The following is a 22,778-nucleotide window of genomic DNA, read 5'->3' as shown; positions in this document are numbered from 1 at the left end:
AATCCTGGAAGACTGTTTCAATTTAATGCTTTGCTGCATTCTAATCATATATTAACTGGAATTCTTGTCTAAACAGCTTTAACGTTCTTTAAAGGAAGAAATCTTAAAAACATATAAAAAGAGGCTTAGTAACGGCCAGCAAGAATCAGGAAATGTGATGGCTTATTTCTGGCATTTATGAATACTTTTTCAGTTTCTTTTCCTCAGTTAGTGTAGGAAGTTATCACCTAGCCCTCTCCCAGAAAAATGAAATATCCTAGGAAATATTGATAAGGCAGAATATTATATTTTCCTGGATGTGAAAAAGGGAGAAACACATTTTAAACAAAGTAAATTCCTACAGCTTCCAGCCCATCCCCACTTTGTCAATGGGCCATTAAGAAGACCAAGCTAGTCCACTTTACATAATAAAGAGTTCTCCTCTTAACTCCAGAGTGATGGGATAAGGCAGGATAATATAAGCCTTTATTCAAGTGACCACATGGCAGCTGAACTCAATCAAACCTGAATTCAAAACAGCTTATAGAGGGTTGCCCTTGCACGGGCCCATGGGAGTCTGCCAACCAATCAGAATACATTTCTTACACAGGAACAGGAAACAGATAGGTGGGGCCGAACATATTATAAAAATCCCTGCAAGCCCTTCTTCAGCCCTTCTCTTCCCTTCTCTTCTTCTCCACCAACATTGAAGCATGTGATCACCTTTTCTGTTCAGGGCTCAAGCCATGTGGTCCTGTCCACCATTAAACCATCTTTCCAAGCAGCCTCCATGTCTCCAGTGTCTTTTTCCCCACTTGGAGCCGAACCCAGAAGGACATTTCTTCCTACATTAGGTAGAAGACTGATTTGTAATATGTTGGCTTAGGTACACACACAAGAAACAGGCTAATAATAGCTGCTTTCTGGCCATATCTAGTTAACATTTCCCTTTTTACATTATAGGCTTTTCTTTGGAAAAATATATAGGTGCACCATCTTCGCCTCTGTTATTTTTCACAATCATATTTAAAATCTCTAGTGGTGTTTGCAGAATGTTAGTGTGCAAACTTTAGGAAGTACAGTATACAAAAGAGTTTTACAGAGTGACATAGTGGTTACTGGTACGTTTCTGGAAACCAGGAGACTGAATTCTAGTCCTGCCTCAGGCATGAAAGCCGTCTGGGTGTCTTTGAGTCAATCACTAGGAGAATGTGAATTATAGTCCTACCTTAGGCATCAAAGACAGTGGGTGTCTGAGTCAATCACCAGGAGACTGTGAGTTCTAGTCTAGTCCTGCCTTAGGCATGAAAGCCAGCTGGGTGTCTTTGAGTAAATCACAAGGAGGCTGTGAGTTCTAGTCCTGCCTTAGGCATGAAAGCCAGCTGGGTGTCTTTGAGTAAATCACAAGGAGGCTGTGAGTTCTAGTCCTGCCTTAGGCATGAAAGCCAGCTGGGTGTCTTTGAGTAAATCACAAGGAGGCTGTGAGTTCTAGTCCTGCCTTAGGCATGAAAGCCAGCTGGGTGTCTTTGAGTAAATCACAAGGAGGCTGTGAGTTCTAGTCCTGCCTTAGGCATGAAAGCCAGCTGGGTGTCTTTGAGTAAATCACAAGGAGGCTGTGAGTTCTAGTCCTGCCTTAGGCATGAAAGCCAGCTGGGTGTCTTTGAGTAAATCACAAGGAGGCTGTGAGTTCTAGTCCTGCCTTAGGCATGAAAGCCAGCTGGGTGTCTTTGAGTAAATCACAAGGAGGCTGTGAGTTCTAGTCCTGCCTTAGGCATGAAAGCCAGCTGGGTGTCTTTGAGTAAATCACAAGGAGGCTGTGAGTTCTAGTCCTGCCTTAGGCATGAAAGCCAGCTGGGTGTCTTTGAGTAAATCACAAGGAGGCTGTGAGTTCTAGTCCTGCCTTAGGCATGAAAGCCAGCTGGGTGTCTTTGAGTAAATCACAAGGAGGCTGTGAGTTCTAGTCCTGCCTTAGGCATGAAAGCCAGCTGGGTGTCTTTGAGTAAATCACAAGGAGGCTGTGAGTTCTAGTCCTGCCTTAGGCATGAAAGCCAGCTGGGTGTCTTTGAGTAAATCACAAGGAGGCTGTGAGTTCTAGTCCTGCCTTAGGCATGAAAGCCAGCTGGGTGTCTTTGAGTAAATCACAAGGAGGCTGTGAGTTCTAGTCCTGCCTTAGGCATGAAAGCCAGCTGGGTGTCTTTGAGTAAATCACAAGGAGGCTGTGAGTTCTAGTCCTGCCTTAGGCATGAAAGCCAGCTGGGTGTCTTTGAGTAAATCACAAGGAGACTGTGAGTTCTAGTCCTGCCTTAGGCATGAAAGCCAGCTGGGTGTCTTTGAGTAAATCACAAGGAGGCTGTGAGTTCTAGTCCTGCCTTAGGCATGAAAGCCAGCTGGGTGTCTTTGAGTAAATCACAAGGAGGCTGTGAGTTCTAGTCCTGCCTTAGGCATGAAAGCCAGCTGGGTGTCTTTGAGTAAATCACAAGGAGGCTGTGAGTTCTAGTCCTGCCTTAGGCATGAAAGCCAGCTGGGTGTCTTTGAGTAAATCACAAGGAGGCTGTGAGTTCTAGTCCTGCCTTAGGCATGAAAGCCAGCTGGGTGTCTGAGTAAATCACAAGGAGGCTGTGAGTTCTAGTCCTGCCTTAGGCATGAAAGCCAGCTGGGTGTCTTTGAGTAAATCACAAGGAGACTGTGAGTTCTAGTCCTGCCTTAGGCATGAAAGCCAGCTGGGTGTCTTTGAGTAAATCACAAGGAGGCTGTGAGTTCTAGTCCTGCCTTAGGCATGAAAGCCAGCTGGGTGTCTTTGAGTAAATCACAAGGAGGCTGTGAGTTCTAGTCCTGCCTTAGGCATGAAAGCCAGCTGGGTGTCTTTGAGTAAATCACAAGGAGGCTGTGAGTTCTAGTCCTGCCTTAGGCATGAAAGCCAGCTGGGTGTCTTTGAGTAAATCACAAGGAGGCTGTGAGTTCTAGTCCTGCCTTAGGCATGAAAGCCAGCTGGGTGTCTTTGAGTAAATCACAAGGAGGCTGTGAGTTCTAGTCCTGCCTTAGGCATGAAAGCCAGCTGGGTGTCTTTGAGTAAATCACAAGGAGGCTGTGAGTTCTAGTCCTGCCTTAGGCATGAAAGCCAGCTGGGTGTCTTTGAGTAAATCACAAGGAGGCTGTGAGTTCTAGTCCTGCCTTAGGCATGAAAGCCAGCTGGGTGTCTTTGAGTAAATCACAAGGAGGCTGTGAGTTCTAGTCCTGCCTTAGGCATGAAAGCCAGCTGGGTGTCTTTGAGTAAATCACAAGGAGGCTGTGAGTTCTAGTCCTGCCTTAGGCATGAAAGCCAGCTGGGTGTCTTTGAGTAAATCACAAGGAGGCTGTGAGTTCTAGTCCTGCCTTAGGCATGAAAGCCAGCTGGGTGTCTTTGAGTAAATCACAAGGAGGCTGTGAGTTCTAGTCCTGCCTTAGGCATGAAAGCCAGCTGGGTGTCTTTGAGTAAATCACAAGGAGGCTGTGAGTTCTAGTCCTGCCTTAGGCATGAAAGCCAGCTGGGTGTCTTTGAGTAAATCACAAGGAGACTGTGAGTTCTAGTCCTGCCTTAGGCATGAAAGCCAGCTGGGTGTCTTTGAGTAAATCACAAGGAGGCTGTGAGTTCTAGTCCTGCCTTAGGCATGAAAGCCAGCTGGGTGTCTTTGAGTAAATCACAAGGAGGCTGTGAGTTCTAGTCCTGCCTTAGGCATGAAAGCCAGCTGGGTGTCTTTGAGTAAATCACAAGGAGGCTGTGAGTTCTAGTCCTGCCTTAGGCATGAAAGCCAGCTGGGTGTCTTTGAGTAAATCACAAGGAGGCTGTGAGTTCTAGTCCTGCCTTAGGCATGAAAGCCAGCTGGGTGTCTGAGTAAATCACAAGGAGGCTGTGAGTTCTAGTCCTGCCTTAGGCATGAAAGCCAGCTGGGTGTCTTTGAGTAAATCACAAGGAGACTGTGAGTTCTAGTCCTGCCTTAGGCATGAAAGCCAGCTGGGTGTCTTTGAGTAAATCACAAGGAGGCTGTGAGTTCTAGTCCTGCCTTAGGCATGAAAGCCAGCTGGGTGTCTTTGAGTAAATCACAAGGAGGCTGTGAGTTCTAGTCCTGCCTTAGGCATGAAAGCCAGCTGGGTGTCTTTGAGTAAATCACAAGGAGGCTGTGAGTTCTAGTCCTGCCTTAGGCATGAAAGCCAGCTGGGTGTCTGAGTAAATCACAAGGAGGCTGTGAGTTCTAGTCCTGCCTTAGGCATGAAAGCCAGCTGGGTGTCTTTGAGTAAATCACAAGGAGGCTGTGAGTTCTAGTCCTGCCTTAGGCATGAAAGCCAGCTGGGTGTCTGAGTAAATCACAAGGAGGCTGTGAGTTCTAGTCCTGCCTTAGGCATGAAAGCCAGCTGGGTGTCTTTGAGTAAATCACAAGGAGGCTGTGAGTTCTAGTCCTGTCTTAGGCATGAAAGCCAGCTGTGTGTCTTTGAGTAAATCACAAGGAGGCTGTGAGTTCTAGTCCTGCCTTAGGCATGAAAGCCAGCTGGGTGTCTGAGTAAATCACAAGGAGGCTGTGAGTTCTAGTCCTGCCTTAGGCATGAAAGCCAGCTGGGTGTCTTTGAGTAAATCACAAGGAGGCTGTGAGTTCTAGTCCTGCCTTAGGCATGAAAGCCAGCTGGGTGTCTGAGTAAATCACAAGGAGGCTGTGAGTTCTAGTCCTGTCTTAGGCATGAAAGCTGGCTGGGTGGCTTTGGGCCAATCACCAGGAGACTGAGAGTTCTAGTTCCACTTGAAGTGGAAAGCCAGCTGAGTGACTTTGAGCCAGACCTAGGAAGGAGGCAATTGCAGGCCTCTTTTGAAACCTTGCCAAAAAAAATTTCAAGGGAGTTGCCAAGAATCAAGATGGACTCATAAGCTCACACAGGTATGCCACATTTCTCATATGAACATCTTTGTGGCATTGTTAGCAGGTATTCCACAAAGGCGTATTCTTTGTCCTAACCTGGTTTGAAGTCATAAATCGTCGTTCTGGCATTTTGGGTGTCCCAACAGTTATTTTAAAAGTGAAATTGGCAATTGATAGACATACCCACTCTGACTTAAGGGAAGGACAGTTCTGAAGGATAACAAATCATAAATAATGAATAACATGGATACAGAAAATTGCTAAGATGGTCCAGAATACAAATATAGGAACATCAGAGTTGCCCGCTGAAGCTCCTGAGCCGCAGCTTAATAGAAAGAAAAGCTGTAAGTGTCTTGTGATCAAAGTTATTCCTCTCTGGAGGCTTCTGGAGGCCATTGACTAGAGTGCAAAGAAAAGCTTTCTCAGTGACTGATCATTGGAAAAACTGAATGCGTGAATTCCTTTACAACTAAACCAGAAGGGAAAGCTACTTGCTTTCAGTAACTCCATTTTACTGCAATATTTTAATGCCTTGCTATTATTTCGAAAAACCCTTCAACTCACAGTAGTAAGATGTTTCCGATGTGTACAACAAGTGGTGTGATACTTTTCCCCTGGACCCAACATTCCTCTTCCTCCCTATTATACAACCATATGTGTCTTCTTTTGCCTCCTACTTTGCCAGACCTATTCACATAATTAATTTATATACCATTTTTAGAAACACTCAAGGTGGTGAACATATCGAATACTCCTTCCTGCTCCTATTTTCCCCACAACTACAACCTTGTAGGGTGAGTTGGACTGAAAGAGTGTGAGTGGCTCAAAGTCACCCAGCTTGCTTTCATAGTTAAGGTGGTGCTAGAACTCACCGTCTCCCACTTTCTAGCTCGGTGCCTTAACCACTGCACTAAGCTCTCACCACTAGATCCAATGCACAACTGCCTTGCAATAATGAGCACCTTAGAATGAGAGCACCCTACATAGCCCAAATTACACAATACACACATACATGCCTCTGTTGTTGAGCCGTGAAGAAAAAGGCAAAGCTATCCTTCTGAGCCTTGCATGACCGAATGTTCTTATAATTGGCCAGTGGGTTGCCCTTTGCACAGGTGTGCGACCTCCACAACCTCAGACGAGTGAGCTGGGAGCACAAATAAAGATCGGCAATCCATGATCATCAGAATTGCACTTGCAAAGCCAAACCCTGAAAAGATTTCTAACCTTCCAGGACCAGTCAGTTGTTGTTGTTCCATCCAGGCATACTACTCTTAGTTATCGGGTTTCAGTGGCCAAGTCCTCTCGAATTTGCAATTCCTTTTAAATAAACTTCTGATGCTCAAAAGCCCCTTAACGACTGGAGGACTTGTGGACTTCATTTCCCAGAATTCCTCAGCCGGCCGTACATGCTGGGGAATTCTGAGAGTTGAAAGTCCACAAGACTTCAAGTTCCCAAGATTGAGCACCCTTGCTCTAGACCAGGGCTCGCCAACCTTGAACATTCAAAGAGCCACAAAGGTCCTAACGGGAAGCCCCTCGTTCAATTCTGGAGCTGACCGGAAGTCCGGTTCTCCCATCATAGAGTCTCCTCCTAGTGCAGCATCCTTTTTTCCTCTACCTTTCCTAACTGAAATCCCTATCAATTGTGGAGCCGACCGGCAACAGGGAGCCGCAGCAGAGGGATGAAAGAGCCACATGCGGCTCCAGAGCTGCAGGTTGTTGACCCCTGGTTTAGACGACTCCAGTAGGAGAGAACACGAGTAGCTGGAGGTTGCTGGTTTCTTCTGAATGTGATTGTCTCCCTTTAACTGTTCCATTACTAGGCTTCCGTGTGAAGGGGATTGAAGTCTGCTTATATGTGGTGGCTTGCTTTACCTGTCTTCGGTGGGATGGCTTTGTGGCTTTGATAGTGCTTCTTCGTTGGTGGTGTTCCGGTGGTGTTTCCCACTGATCTGGATGGTGGCTGCTCTTGAGAGTTGGAGAAACTCTGTTGTGAGAATCTGAACTACAGTTAGTCCTCAATCTACAACCACAGTTAAGCCCAAAATTTCTGGTATTAAGCGAAACATTTGTTGCAGGAGTTTTGCCCTATTTTACCACCTTTCCTGCCACAGTTGCCAAAGCGAATCACTGCATTTGATCAGTTAGTGACCCGGTGGTTAAGTGAATCTGGCTTCCCTACTGACTTTGCTTGCCAAAAAGGTGATCCCATGACCTTGGGACACAGCAATCGTCATAAGGATGAACCAATTGCCAAGAGTCTTCATTTCAATCACATGATCATGCGGAGGCTACCAAAGGTCGCAACTGTGAAAAATGGTCGTCTGTTGCTTTTTTCAGTGCCGTTGTAACTTTGAACGGTTGTAAGTTGAGGACTCCCAGTAGTAGAAAGAACAGATGTGGATGCGGGTAGAGAGAAAAACTTTCTTTCTCCCCATGACTGGCATTTCGGAGATTCACCAATGGGAGCTTTTATCCTAATGCTATTAGTTGTGATGGGCTAATTATGGGAAATTTAATGGCTTCCGTCACTCCATCCCACAGTCACATGTCCCAATTTACTGACTGCTCCTTGTGAGTCCTTTATACTAGCAGAACTGTCATAATGATGCTCTGGTTTTGTCAACATATTGCTCTCAAAATACCTGTATTGATTTTTTTAAAGCACTTTGGGGGGAAATCCGGTCTTCTATTATTATTGAGTTACATAAGCAGCTTTGGCCACTGTACCACATGGGTTGGCTTTTGCATAGAGGAAAAAAATGATAATAGAATACCTCCCGAGGCTCTCTCTTACAAGGTATTAAATGTTGTTCCACAGTCTCTTAATCTTCAGAAACGATTTAGTACTAAAGGGGCCTAAAGAGATGAAGTAAAAAGGCTCAAAAAGCCTTCAAAATAATGGAAGCCTTTGAAAGCGACTCGTGTAGTTATAGTCCATTTTAGGACTCTGACATGATTTTCTCTTCCCTTGTTCATTATTGCATGTAGAAGTTGTCCTTAACTTACACTCATTTGTGTAGTGACCGCTTGAAGCTACAGCAGCACCGAAAAAAGTGACTTACGACCACTATTCACATTTACAACTGTTGCGGCATCCTCCTGATCACCTTATCAAGATTTGGACACTTGGCAACTGACTCATATTTATGACAGATGCAATGTCCCGGGGTCATGTGATCCCCCTTTGCGACTTTCTGGCAAGCAAAGTCAATGGGAGCAGCCAGATTGTCTTAACAACTGAAAAACTGTAGTGATTCACTTAACAATTGTGAGCCAGAAATGTCATAAAATGGGGCAAAACTCATTTAACAACTTTGTCTTGCTTAGCAACAAAAAAATTGGGTTGAATTGTGGTTGCAAGTTGAGGACTATCTGTACTGTAAATACGGTGGCAAATACCAAGTGTGAAAATCAGTTGAAATATTAATATCTTGTTTTTATTGACAAGGTATTTTTCTGTTTTTTAATATTGCATAATTGCTGTAATATTTAAAAGGCAGTGGTACTAAATTCTCTTTTCCTTTGCTCTAGATATGAATTGCGAATTCGATACTTACCGAAAGGATTTCTGAGCCAGTTTACTGAAGATAAGCCAACGTTAAATTTTTTATACCAGCAGGTAAAAGCCATCAGAAAAAAATGTAATAGATTTTGAAAATATTTTTCAAGAATGGAAAATATATTTTATTTATGTAAGAAATGGTACCAACAGATACCGTATTTTTGGAGTATAAGACGCACCTTTTCCCACCCTAAAAGAGCGTGGAAATGTTGGTGAGTCTTATACACCGAATATAGCCATTTTTAGCCTCCTGAAGTCCTGCCCCTGCATCCCATTTTTGTGAAAAACAGGCCGTGTTTCACAAAAACGGAGGCTTTTTTTGCCTTCCCTCAGCTTCCAGCAGCCCCCTGCAGGTTTTAGCAGGGCTGGGGCAAGGCAGCCTTGCTGAAGCCTGCAGAGAGCTCCTCGGGGCTGAGGGAAGGCAAAAACTTTTTTTCTTACTTACCTCTTTGAAATCTTGGTGCGTCTTATACATGGTGCATCTTATAGTCTGAAAAATACGGTAATACTTTTAGTAAAACCATTTTATTTGAAAGAATAATTTTTAGGAGAAAAGGGTTGTTAGGCTTGATATTTCAGTGCATTAACTCATTGATTATTTTAGACTCTTCCAGAATTCAAGTTTGATACTTTGGGTGAATTCTTCAAATTTTCCAGACATTTATTGTGTAATGTTATTCATTTTTTTTCAGATGTTGCAATATTGTAAATTTTAAATCTGTGAGAACTTCAATAATAATTCAAGGAAAAAAATAACTGTATTGCGGTCATTAACCAGCACAAGAGAATTGGTATTCAAATATTCAACACATCCAAAACTAAATTGACAATGCCAGGATAGTTAAGAAAAGTACATACTGTACAAACAAAATATGGAGTAAATTCTGATTAATCTGATTATTTTTTTAAAAAGATTTTTCTGCAACTTTGAGGGGGGAAAAAGATACCGCTGCTCTCTGTGATCCAGTTCTTCAAGCATTAACACCTTTTTCTCAATGTTGTGTGGAAACCTGGAAGAAAAATGCCTAATTTAATAGATAGCAAAGATAATGCAGTATTACATTTGGGCAAAATCCAAAACTCTCATTTTCAAAGCATGAACAGCTGTACCAAGTTCTAAAATATTTTTTGCGCACCACTTTATTACTAGTTTGACGAATACTTTATTTTTTTAATTTAATTTAATTTTTTGTATAGATGAATGATACATACTTGTTTTTGATTATTCTAGCATTCTATTTATTGTGATTTTTAGACTGTTCTTTTACTTGTTCTAGTATTTAAACTTAGATAATCTTATGATCTTTAGACCAGGGGTCTCCAACCTTGGCAACTTTAAGACTTGTAGACTTTAACTCCCAGAATTCCTCAGCCAGCAAATCAAAGCTGGCTGAGGAATTCTGGAAGTTGAAATCCACAAGTCTTAAAGTTGCCAAAGTTGGAGACCTCTGCTTTAGACTGCTGCTCAGCTATGGATTTGAGCCCCATTCTATCTGGGCCTCAGTTTGCTTCAATTAATCAGCACAACAGAGTAAAAGAAAACTGTCATGCGGCTCTCAGTTTAGGTCCTTTTTTGTCTACGGCCATATTCTTTCTCTTGTTTTTGGAGAAGAGAACAAGGAGAAAGAAGTAGGTTTAATCACACGTATCCTGTAAATTAGAAAAAAACAATTCAAATGTTTTAAGATCGGCTTGGTAGGTATTTTTATAAGGGGATGAGTTTTAATCACTATCGGAAAAATACGTTGTCTTTAAGAAACATTAAGGGTAAGTCATGATTGTTAAATAAGCTGATTTACATGTTTATACAGTGGTGAGATAAACTTTATGAACTATCAATCCATACTTCTGCAGCATTATAACAAAATATGAATTCATTAAGCAGCTGAGAAGAATATTTGCGTTACAATCCTATATTGCGTTTATACAACTCTTACCTCTTATAAAATTCCTATGGAATCCTGTGAATTGTAGTTTGGAGTGAGCAGTGAAATGCTGTGAGTCCCCTAATTGATTTATAGATAATCGGTTTTGAGGATTGCTTGAGAAATCAATTCTCAAGCATCTTTTCATACAGTTGTAGATATTATGCTTACTTTTTAATGATTCATTTAGTGATGGTTGGAAGTTACAGTGACACTAAAAATCAGTGACTTATGGCGGGCCCTTGTATCGGGGGGTGTCAAACTCACAGCATCACATTTTCACATGATGTATTGTGACTGTTTCCCCCTTCGCTAACCCAAGGATGGACGTAGCCAGCACGTGACACATCTGGCCTGTGGGGTGCGAGTTTGACACCCCTGTTGTACAGCATCTCTGCTGTCGCATGATCAAAATTTGGGTGCTTGACAACTGCCTGCATTTACAGCGGTCACGAGATCACCATTGGTGACTTTCCCAGCCAGCTTCTGACAAGCAAAGTCAATGGAGCAAGTTGGATTTATTTAACATCTGCACAGTCCACTTAACAATTGCAGTGTTCGCTTAAGAAAGGTGGTAAAATTGGGTGCAACTCACATTGCCTTGCTTAGCAATGGAAATTTTGGACTCAAATGCAGGTGTAAGTTGAGGACTATCTGCATGGCCAAGGGCCCTCAGAAGATTGCTTTAAAATGTGGCATACAAAACTATAATATAAATAAACCATCATTTTATAAACGTATTAGCGTCAACTCTTAGATCTGCAAAACTTACACCGGTAGTCCTCGACTTACAACCACAACTGATCCCAAAATTTCTGTGGCTAAATGAGATGGTTGTTAAGTGAGTTTTGCCCCATTTTATGACTTTTCTTGCCACGGTTGTTAGGAGAATTGATGCAGTTGTTAAGTTAGTAACATGGCTGTAAAGTGAACTTGGCTTCCTCATTGAAGTTACTGGTCAAACGTTGATCACGTGACCCCGGGACACTGCAACTGTCATAAATATGAGCCAATTGCCAAGTGTCTGAATTTTGATGACCAAAGGGATGCCGCAATGGTCATAACTGTGAAAAGTGGTCATAAGTCACTTTTTTCAGTGCCGTTGTAATGTTGAACAAACACTAAATAAATTTAAGTCAAGGATTAGCTATATGTGATTTTCTTTCTTGAGCTAAAAGTACAGGAAAATGTGAGAAAATGGTAAGAATCATATTGGTGGCTGGCTCATGCTGGAGCCCATCCTCAGGGAACTGCTCTCTAGTGAAATAAGGGCTTTGGGCTATTCGATGAATTGTGTTTATGTGGTGCCTTCCTATTGGCTGATTGGTGTGTTGATGGCTGGTGATTGGCTGTCATTTCCTTGTGCTGCCAAACCCTCAACTCCTAAGTATTTAATAGGCTGGGGTAAATCAGCACAAGGTGCCCGTTTCCCAGCCTTCAATCATTTCCCTGGCTGTTTTTGTACCTGCACGGCCAACAATCTTAGTTGCTGCTGCATAATGAAAGATGGGTTCCAGCATGAGTCAGAAACCTCGGAAGAGTAAAACTCTGGTCCCAGTGACTGACTCAAATTCGCATTATTATCCTGGGACAACACAGATATTTGCCTTCATTCGTGTTTCTGGGAATGCTACAGATCTGAAGATTCTGAACGTGTCTCTTATCTGCTCCTCCCACGTGGCATTCTGAGTTTGACAACAACTTGAGGAGTGGGAGAAGAGAGACAGCTGGGGTTTCTCTGAGGGGGGAAAGGATAATTTTAAAGTCATTTTGCATTGCACAGTGCCTGTCAGCAATCGATTCCCGTCCCTAGTCATTAACATCCTTACTATTGTGTGACACCTGTAATTAGGGGAAAATGTCAAAGATCAGCTTGTCTTAATGTGAAAACTGTGACCTTGTTGATGAAGCAGCTGAAGGCAGATGGCTGATTGTTACCACTGTAAGACAAATAATATTTTGAAAGTGCCAGGAAGAAAAAGCAGCATTGGTTGGTTTTATCGGAGGCACACAATATTTTGTTCAATTATTCATCTCATCACGAAGCGGGGAGAGGGAGGGGGGAAAGGCCGAGGGAGAAACGTGGTGAATAACTTTCTACACTCCGTGTCTCAGAACTTATGCTGATTTCATAGAACAATAAATTCACAGCCATTCAGGAGAAGGTATGAAATTGGATTAGCTTTCTTTTTGAATGATTGAACTCTACAAATTTTACTCAATCATCAATCCAACGCAAGGGGTGCGATATTTAAGGAAATGGCTACTTAAATTATTACGAGGAGTCTTCGTTGATGAAAAAAGGTTCAACATATAAAAGCATCACAATTTGTAGATATTAGGTTTTGCAGCTATAGCCCTTCCAGAATTTTCAAGGGGCGCTTTTCATAATGAATATTTAGATGTGGGTTCAGATTTGCATGACTTTTAGACATTAGACCTGGCTCAATAAGAATATTTCTGAATGTTTAGAATCGAATAATACCATCTATGTTTTTAAACATCTCATATCCAATCCTTGAAACAGGGTTTGATATAGCTGGTCAGTCTTTCATGAAGCTCAGCTCAAAATGTAGAACATAGAACATATAGTAATAGAAGGGATGTTGGAGGAATACTAATCCAGTGGTTTTTAACCTGTGGTCCACGGGCCCCTGGGGGGCTGCAATGTTGTCAGAGGGAGTATCTGAAGGCTTGAAGAAATGTTGAGTTAATTCTTGGTGGTCCATGGTCATGCTTCATGGCCACAAAAGCTCTTTGAAGGGCATCCACGATGAAGAAAAGGTTGAGAACTACCGTTGTGGTCCAAGACTGTGCTCAAGCAGGAGATCCTATACCATTTTCCAGTAGAGTGGAGGGAGGGGTCACAGCAGGGTTAACACAGCCTGATTGGTCCATTTGACTGAGAGAAAACTTCTTAACCTTCGCCTTCTCCCGTTGGTTCCCAGTTTCCTCTCAGTCAAGGTCCAAGACACAGGTTTGGTTCCTAGTAGTAGAGTTTTAGTGGGTTTTATTAGTCAGTATTAGTGTTGTTGGCACCTTGAATTTGGAGTTTTTTATTTAAAAATTTTTTTCTAATGGTCCGCCTTGCAGGGCTGTTGTTCGACTGCCCTCAGGAGGCTGAGATAGTCAGTGGGGGGGGGCGCTTCCTCCCCCTCTCTTAAGGGATCGCTCCGGACTGGTGCCTGGGGTCTCGGGTGTGCCGGGCGATCCTACGTGCTTTAATTTGTCTTCTTAAAACTTTCCGGTGAGGCTCGCAGCGCGCTGGGGCTTTTCGGCGCGAAAGCGGCTTTTCGGCTTCAAATTTGAACCGCTAGCTTCCCGGGCCGGTTACAGCCCACGGCAGCAGCGCGGAATCGTTTTTCTTGGTGTTGGAAGGCTCCTAGGGGCTTAGGAGCTCAGCGATGATTTAGAGAGCGTTTTGGGAAAGGCGAGCTTGCAGCTGCAGGCATTGGCAATTAAGGGCGAGGTGAGCGGCCATTTTTAGGCGCGCTTTTGAAAGCACCGCCCAAAAGAAGCCGGCGGCCATTTTGAGTCACGTGTTTGGGGCTTGCAACACGGAGAGGCTGTGAAAAACGTGGCTGTGCTGTTTGCAACTTTACCGGAGGCCCGGAGCAGGCGATTCTCACCAGCTGAAGGGCAATTCCTACCAAAAAACCTCGTTCTGGAGCACGTGAGTGGGGATGGCAGATAGAACTGAGTCCCAGCAGGCCGCGCCAGCTCAGGCAGGCGAAGATCAGGTTGAGCCCACTCCCCCAGTTAGGCCTCGGGTTTCTAGGCCTTCAGCTGAGGACAGGCCTTCGGGAGCTCTGCAAAGGGATGAGCTCAGGCGATCCAGGGCCATTGAGAAGGTCATTGAAAGGGCTGAGAAGAGACAGGCCAGGGATCCTAGGCCCAGATCCAGATCCCCACACGTGGCGGCTTCATGCCCTCCCCCACCGGTGGCTAGGGGGTTCAGCCCTTCCTCTTCCTCTTCCTCTGCTTCCCCATGCAGGTCTGTTAGGAGTCAGGAGCGGGGGGCGCCTCGCTCTCCTTCTGCTTTCCCGGGGATTAGGGAAGAAGATAGGGGGGATCCATTGGAAGGTACCTCTGCAGGTCCAGTTAGGGGTAGGAGATCCAGCAGGGCCTATGTGGCACCAGACTATGATTCAGAAGGAGATGAGGAGGATCTCGAAAACCTCCCTGAGAATCTCAAAAGGCTTATTTCTGCAGCCATTTCTAGGGGCATTTCCCAAAGGGACAGACCTTACCACCACAGTCGAGTTACTCCCTTTAGTAGGTCCAGATCTAGGGCTTCTTCGCCTTCCCTCATGAGTGAGGTCTCCTCTAGGGGGGAGGCACGGAGGGACGATTGGGGGTTCTCTGAGGAGGAGGATGCGGCTCCTGAGCCGCCTCGCTCTTCCAATCTTTTCCTCCAGGCCATGTTCAAACCATTGCTTAAGAAGGCTAGGAGGACCACCAAGGTGGGCACGGGGGACCCCACGGTCCCACCGCCCACGGATCCGGACATGGTCATGTTCTCAGCGACGGCCACCAATAAGGAGGAGATTCCTGCCCCTCCTCTTTTCTTAGAGGTAGCTACTAGCCAATGGGCCCGTCCTTCTAACTTTTCCCCACCTGGCAGCAACGACCGTCGCGCCTACAACATGGAAAAGTCCTTTGTGCAAGCTATTCAGCTTCCAGTTATAGATCAGCCCATAGCAGCTTTAGTCTCCTCCTCTCCAGTAGTTTCAGGGGACGCGGCTGACAAACTTAAGGCAGAGGACAAGAGGGCGGAGCTCACTTTACGTAAAAATTTTAAAGCCTCAGCATGGGCGGTGCGGGCAGCGGCTGCTGCCTCGTACTTTAACCGTACTACGGTCATGTGGCTCCGCCGGCTCCAGGAGCGCATTCCGATCCAGGAGGAGCGCGCACACCAGGATTTGGCTAAAATAATGGCAGCGTGTCAGTATTCGGCTGATGCGACCCTAGACGCAGTTAGATTTGGTTCAAGTGCTTTGGCCACCTCTGTGGCCTCTCGTAGACTTTTGTGGCTCAGGAACTGGCAGATGGACTATAAAGCCAAGTGGGACCTAGTAGCTGCCCCTTTTGAGGGTCCAAATTTGTTCGGGGCTTCCTTAGACCCGATTTTGGTGGAAAACAAAGATAAAAAGAAAGTTATGCCTACATCCACCAAGAAGGCGGAGTCCCGTAGTCATCCCTATCGCAGGCCCCAGTTCAAGTCTTATGACAGGGATCAGGACCAGCGATACCAATCATACAGACAGGACAGGTCATTTCATAGACAGAGTTTTCAGGACCGTTCTAGATATCAGCCGCAGTCCAAGCGGCCCTTTCGTGGGGGGGGCGGCCGCCCCTTCCGCAGAGGGAAATGACTCGAACCCGAGTCATCCCATCGGAGGCCGCCTGGCACTGTATGCGGACGAGTGGGATCGGATTACGTCAGACGGTTGGGTCAGGGCGACCGTTCGCCACGGCCTAAGGTTAGAATTCCTCTCCAAACCCCCAAGTTTTTTCAAAGTTTTTCCCCCGGCTCGGGACCCGGCGCGGCGTCGTCTCATGGACCTCGCGGTCGCCCATCTTCTAGAAATCAGGGCAGTGGAGGTCGTTCCGGAGCCGGAGAGGGGTTTGGGCTTCTACTCCCATCTGTTCGTAGTTCCAAAATCCTCGGGGGGTTGGAGGGCAATCCTCAACCTGAAACGCCTAAACCGCTACCTAGTATACAGGCGGTTCAAGATGGCGTCCCTGAAATCCATTCTGCAGGGCATTCGGAAGGGGGATTACATGGCCTCAGTAGATTTGACGGAGGCCTACCTCCACGTCCCCATCCTTCAGTCTCACCGGTGTTATCTCAGGTTCTCTCACCGGGGCAGGCATTACCAGTACCGGGCTCTCCCGTTTGGTCTGGCCTCAGCTCCGCGGACGTTCACCAAGGTCCTGGCAGCTCTGGCGGCTTATCTGCGTTCCATTCCGGTGAGACTTCAGTGCTACTTGGACGACGTCCTAGTTCAGGCAGGGTCCCTCCCCAGGGCCAAGTCGGATCTTCGGCTGACGATCCGTTGGCTTCAGGCGTTGGGGTTTTCAGTGAACTTTCCCAAGAGCCACCTGTCCCCATCCAGGCAGATTCTACACCTAGGGACAGTGATAGACTCCGAGTCAGGGAGGGTCCGCCTGTCTCCAGAGCGCTTGTCCAGCCTTCGCCAGCTGGTCTCCTCTGTACAAAAAAGACGGTCTGTTTCCATCCTGACCTTGTCTCAACTTCTGGGGAAGATGGTCTCTTGCATAGGGATAGTGCCCTGGGCCCGGCTCCACCTGCGACCTCTCCAGTGGGCCTTGATCCCGGTCCAGAGAAGGATGATGAGCAACTCCTTGCGTCCAGTTCCTCTACCGGTGGAGGTGAGACTCTCGTTTCGGTGGTGGTTGTCCCCAGCGCTGCAACAAGGGGCTTGTTTTTGGGAGCCCGAGAGAGTCACAGTGACGACGGATGCCAGCCTCTTCGGCTGGGGGGCCGTGATGGACTCCGACATGACCCAGGGACGTTGGTCTGCCTCGGATCTCCGCCACAACATCAATTGGCTGGAGCTAAAAGCCGCGCGGCTTGCCCTAAGGACTTTTCGTCATCACCTGCGGGGGCGCCATGTCCTCCTGCTTACGGACAATGTGGCAACGAAGGCCCATGTCAATCGCCAAGGGGGCACCCACTCACGTTCTCTCTGGCGAGAGGCGCAGTCGTTGGGCTTGTGGGCGGAGAGACACTTGGCCTCCATAGTGGCGGAGCACATCTCAGGAGTGTCCAATCTTCAGGCGGATTGGCTGAGTCGCACAACCCTAGACGATGGCGAGTGGCAACTGGGCCCGGCGTTGTTTCGGAAGATATGCAGCAGGTTCGGCACACCTCGGGTGGATCTGTTCGCCTCCCCCGACAACGCTCAGCTGCCCCGGTTCTTTACCCGGTTCCAGTCTCCGTCGGCGGAAGGAGCGGATGCTCTCAGGAGCCGATGGCCCCCGGGTCTCCTTTATGCCTTTCCTCCCCTTCCCCTCGTTCCCCGTACGATAGGGAAGATAGTCACAGAGAGGGCTCTCGTTATTCTGTTAGCACCATACTGGCCGAGGAGACCCTGGTTCGCGGACCTGGTCCAGCTGTCGGTAGCAGACCCCTGGAGGATTCCCCCGGGGGAGGTCGTTCTGAGTCAGGGGGCTTTACATCACCCAGGGCCTCAGTGGCTCCATCTGACCGCCTGGCTCTTGAACGGAGGATCCTGAGGGGGCAGAAACTTTCGGCAGGAGTCATAGCCACCTTAGAGGCGTCTAGGAGGCCGTCCACGGTTAGAATTTACAATGCCACATGGAAAGCGTTTGCGAAGTGGTGCATTCCTTTGGGGTTGGATCCTTCTAGGGCTACCGTCCCAAACGTGTTGGAGTTCCTCCAGAAGGGGTTGGAGGATGGCTTGTCGCATAATACGCTCCGGCGTCAAGTGGCGGCTTTGGCCACCATTCTGGGGGGGGAGGGTTCCCCCGTCCTTTCCCGGTCTCCACTGATTAAGCGTTTTCTGAAGGGGGCGGCTAACATCCGGCCGCCTCCGGTTCATAGGTTTCCAACCTGGGATCTGACCCTGGTTCTCCAGGCTCTGACGAGCTCCCCGTTCGAACCACTTAGGACGGTACACATGCGTCTGCTTACCCTTAAGGTGGTGTTTTTAGTGGCCATTACATCGGCCAGGCGCATTTCAGAGTTGGGGGCCCTTTCTTCACGCAGTGACCTGTGTGTAATACACCAGGACAGGGTGGTCCTTCGCTTGGATCCTTCGTTCATTCCGAAGGTGAATTCACAGTTTCACAGGGCCCAGGAGGTCGTGCTCCCGAATTTTTGTCCCAATCCCTCGAGAGAGCGGGAGTTGGTGTGGCATAAGCTGGACGTTCGCCGGGCTGTTCGCATTTACCTAAAGCGAACTGAGGGCATTAGGAGGACGGAAGCGTTATTTGTTTCCTTTCGTCCGGGCTCGTTAGGATGTAAGGTGTCTTCTTCCACCATCGGACGATGGATTAGGTTGGCCATAGTTGAGGCTTACGGGGCTTCTGGGAAGACTCCCCCATCGGGGATTACTGCGCACTCCACCCGCAGTGCGGCTACTTCGGCGGCTTGGGCCACCAGGGCACCTTTCGAGGATATTTGTAGGGCGGCGGCCTGGGCTTCCCCCACACCTTTTATTAGGCACTATCGTTTGGACACTTATGCCTCGGCTGAGGCATCCTTTGGCCGGAGGGTCCTTCAGAGGGTGGTGGCCGATTCTTCACCTGGGACCCAGTCGGCCCGCCCGGGGACGTAGCGTGGGTATGTCCCTGCTGTGACCCCTCCCTCCACTCTACTGGAAAAAGAACGTTGGTCTTACCTGAACGTTTTTTTCTGGAGTAGTGGAGGGAGGGGTCACATTTCCCGCCCTAGTTAGTTAGTTAGACAGGGTCCGGGAAGTGTAGAATCGGGAGGCCCCGGGGGGGCTTGTTCTTGTTTGTGTTTGACTTGCAGTTGCTGGCCGTGACATCGCGGAAACTGGGAACCAACGGGAGAAGGCGAAGGTTAAGAAGTTTTCTCTCAGTCAAATGGACCAATCAGGCTGTGTTAACCCTGCTGTGACCCCTCCCTCCACTACTCCAGAAAAAAACGTTCAGGTAAGACCAACGTTCTTTCTGGACAAATGACGGTTCGACCTCTTCTTGAAAATTCCATTTTCAAAACCTAATTGTGGATGAGAGCCCCGAGTCCTGGCATGTGTTGCTTAGACCTGGCTGGGCACATGATGGGTGGTGCCCAGAAAGTTTCAGATTGGACGCCAGCCACCACTCTAGTAATGGAGTGACATTGTTCTGGAGACTGAGGATTGTTAGGGAGCTGCCCCACAGGTATGACTGAATGTGAGATTTGAGTCTCAGAGATCAATTGGGATTCTTGCTACTGTACAAACCTCACTTTTGTGCAGTAGCTTCCTTAGTGTCCCTGTCACATCTGTTTAATGCCATATTTGGGTTGATGGTAAAAATCTCCAGGCTTACAGTTCTGGGGGCTTCACTCCACTTTCCCTGGGTATGGATTTGAAGGCAAGGTAGAAAATCATGGCTGCCAGGATGACTCAGCTTATTGTGGGGTGGATGGGAGGATTGCACATACCTAGGTTTCAGGGCAATGGTAATGTGATCCAGAACCGGAGGATATTATCGTAAACCATTGTCTACTAGTACTCCCTAATACTTACTGTTGACCTCTGGAGATTACTACTGCATCCTCACATTCCACAGGAGGGAGCTCGACCTACTCATGTTGTCTTCCATAGGTGTTTAATGGACCCCGTTGGGTTTCAAAGGAGCTTGTGGTTGTTCTTGTGGTTATTGTGGCTTGCCAGTGGCCAGCGGAGGTGGCAGCAGATTCGGACAGTGAGGAGATTGGGGAGGAACATGGGCCAGTCCTGGAGTCTGGGGAAGGCTCTGATGAGGACTCTGTGTCGGAGGCAGAGAGAGGGCCAGAACCGTATGCCAGTTCTCAGCTGCCTTCAGAGTCAGACATCAGTGAAGCACATGAACAGCTGGAGCCTGTTCCCAGTGTGCGCTTGCGCAGAGTTGCCAGATGAAGGGAACAGCTAAGGAAAAGGGGTCAACTTGGGAGTGAGGCCACAGGTGGACGATGAATGGCTCCTCCCAGAGGAAATAAAAGAGGAGCAAAAGGGGAGTGGAGTTTGCAGGAGACAATTAGTTCGCTTAATTGGTTCGTGACTCTCAGAGGCTCCTGCCCAAGTTTTGCCGATATCATCCTGGCAGCTCTCCAAGCCAGATAAGGTCTGTGACTGTAAATCCTCCCTTGAAAGACTTTTCTGGATGTGAATGAGCAGAATCCACAGTAAATTAATACAAGTTTTTTTTTCTCGGGATAAGGAGTTTGCTTCAGGCTTTTGGGAAGCCTCGGTCAGAACAGCGGTTTGGTTCAGGGTTGTTCATGAGATCTTGGATGTTTGGAACGAAGCAGCAGTGACTTTTGATCTGATATCTAAATTGAGATCAGATCTAAATCCTGAGGTGGACTCTCATTGCCTGTAGACCCTGGAGTTCCCCCTGATTTACAGACGATGGATGATGAAGCAACAGAAAAGTCAGCTGCATTGCCGCTGGAGCAAACATAACTGGATAGAAACACCTTATTAGGGTTTACCTTATAGCAATCCCCTCCCCCCAGCAAAAACTGATTATTTAACGCCCTTATTTGCTCGTTGTACTCTCTGAGTTCAGGGAAGCCTAATTTCTACGAGGCCAGGAAGGGCTAGGTTTTAGGTTGCTGTGAAGATTGTTTTTGGCGTTCAATGGATAAAATTGCTCTGAGTTAGACTCCAGCTAAATTGAACTTAACAATCTGGAGTTTCACAGAAGGAGTTGCTTGAACACGATCTGAATCCTGCACAGATTGTAATCTACTTGGAAACATGTTGGATGATTGCGTCTGACCTTTGAATGTATTTGAAATAATTCTTGTGGTTGACTTGTATTTATGACCCATCTCTGCTTGCTTTGCTCCAGGTGAAAAATGACTATATGCTAGAGATAGCAGATCAGGTGGACCAGGAAATTGCCTTGAAGCTAGGTTGCCTTGAAATCCGGTAAGATCATCTTTTAAATATTTATTACTAAATAGAACAACTTCATTTTAATCTTAATGTCCTCATCAGTATGTTCAAGCAGAAACTTCAAAATTTATTGTGGCATAAACAGTAGAATTTTAAATTTTGAATTTTTTTTAATGTAATGTAATGTTATACTATATCTGTTCCATTCAAACCTACAATTAAGTAACTTTTTAGCTAAGCAATTATTTGCAGGTTAGAAAGTAATGTTAAACAGCCATGTTTATTACACAAATATTGTGAGTTCACTCTAATTTGCGAATGGTAAAGATTCTGGCTAATGTTTAAATAATAATTTTTTTCTACCTCCAGTAGTAACGTCTGGCCCAATGTTTCATAATTGTTTAAAGAAATCATTTTGCAGAGCAAAAGACTAAGAAAAGCCAAGTTCAAGAACACTTGAAATTGCTTATTGCAAGACATAGAATCTCTCTGAACATAAGAAAAATCTGTCAATCGTCTCTGACTTGGAACTGTTTCCTAAAAGGGGGAGATTTTTTTAACTTCATAGCTTTTTCTATCATCTTTCCAGGCTTAAAACTGAGCAAAAGAGACTTTGTGTCCCAAGTACTGTACGGTGACTTATTAAAGTTATCAAGTTGTAGATTTTTCTTGCTAGGAATGTGGAAGGCCACAGCTGAATAGGAAAACAATTTTCTTTTGTGTAAAGTATCTTACCCATCTCACTTCTTGGTTGGGTTGGAGGAAAGTTCAGGAGCTATTAACATATTTTACCAGTTTTAAAACCTTACACACATTACTCTTCAATTGTGTATGTTCTGACCTAGGCTTCCCCAGCATCACAAAGCCCAGTCCTTGTCCCGATAAACCCCTTTTATTTAATTGACAGTGAAGCAAAGTCTTTCCTCTCCCACAGTCTTTCAAGATAGCTCACAATTACAGACCTTTATCAGGCTTGGAGAGTGGCCAGGCTGATATCTTTCAGATGCTGAATACTTGGCAAGAATGCAGGAATGAACTAATTGTCTCCTGCAAACTCCACTCCCCTTTCGCTCCTCTTTTATTCCCTCTGGGAGGGGCCATTCATCATCCACCTGTGACCTTACTCTCAAGTCGACCCCTGTTCCTTAGCTGTTCCTTTCATCTGGCCACTCTGCGCATGCACTCACTGGGAACAGGCTCCAGGTGTTTCTCTGCCTCACTGATGTCTGGCTCCGAAGGCAACTGATAACTGTCAGATGGTCCTGGCCCCCTCTCTGCCTCCTACGCAGGGCACTCGTCAGAGCCTTCCCCAGACTCCAGGACTGGCCCATGTTCCTCCCCAACCTCCTCACTGTCTGAGTCTGCTACTAGCTCAGCTGGCTGCTGGCTGGCCACAACAGTATACTAGGACACTGAGTAGAACTTAACACTGGGATTTAGGCAACATATTCCCAACTTTCAAATCTAAATAAACAAAAACATAAAAAGAAGACAATGTTAGTATGTTCATATATAGTTCGAGAGCAAATTTTAGAACTCCTAGGGCATATTTTCATTGTTTATTATCTTGCAGTTTACACCATTGTGTTAATTTTTCATCTGTCTTGTACAGTAAGATTAGGAAAGCAGCAATCCGTATGAATTTAGGAGGTAAATCAAGCAACAGACAAAATAGGAGAGGCGGAATTGCAGTTTGGAGTTAAATTCTCAGAATAATGGTGCTTTCCAAGAATATTAACAACTAATGAATAGTGGTGGGAATTATTAGAATTAAATTTGTAAAGGGTCATACAGATAAGGGTCTAGGGAAGAATGT

The 22,778-nt window shown here is 46.2% G+C and overlaps 1 protein-coding gene across 8 annotated transcripts in view; it reads left to right on the top strand.

Annotated features, from left to right (window-relative positions):
- PTK2 (protein tyrosine kinase 2) overlaps positions 1 to 22,778 on the top strand; it is a 265,732-nt gene that overhangs the window by 130,056 nt on the left and 112,898 nt on the right. For all 8 annotated transcript variants that reach the window (XM_081951050.1, XM_081951049.1, XM_081951053.1 and 5 more), the window contains 2 exons: positions 8,403 to 8,490; positions 20,916 to 20,995. In XM_081951050.1, coding sequence (XP_081807176.1) covers positions 8,403 to 8,490; positions 20,916 to 20,995 — 168 coding nt within the window. The remainder of the gene's footprint in view (positions 1 to 8,402; positions 8,491 to 20,915; positions 20,996 to 22,778) is intronic.

The sequence above is a fragment of the Natrix helvetica genome (assembly GCF_964273705.1).
Source record: "Natrix helvetica genome assembly, chromosome: 4".
NCBI lineage: Eukaryota > Metazoa > Chordata > Lepidosauria > Squamata > Natricidae > Natrix > Natrix helvetica.
Note: the sequence above shows the minus strand (reverse complement) of the source record. Positions and strands in the feature narration are given on the sequence as shown.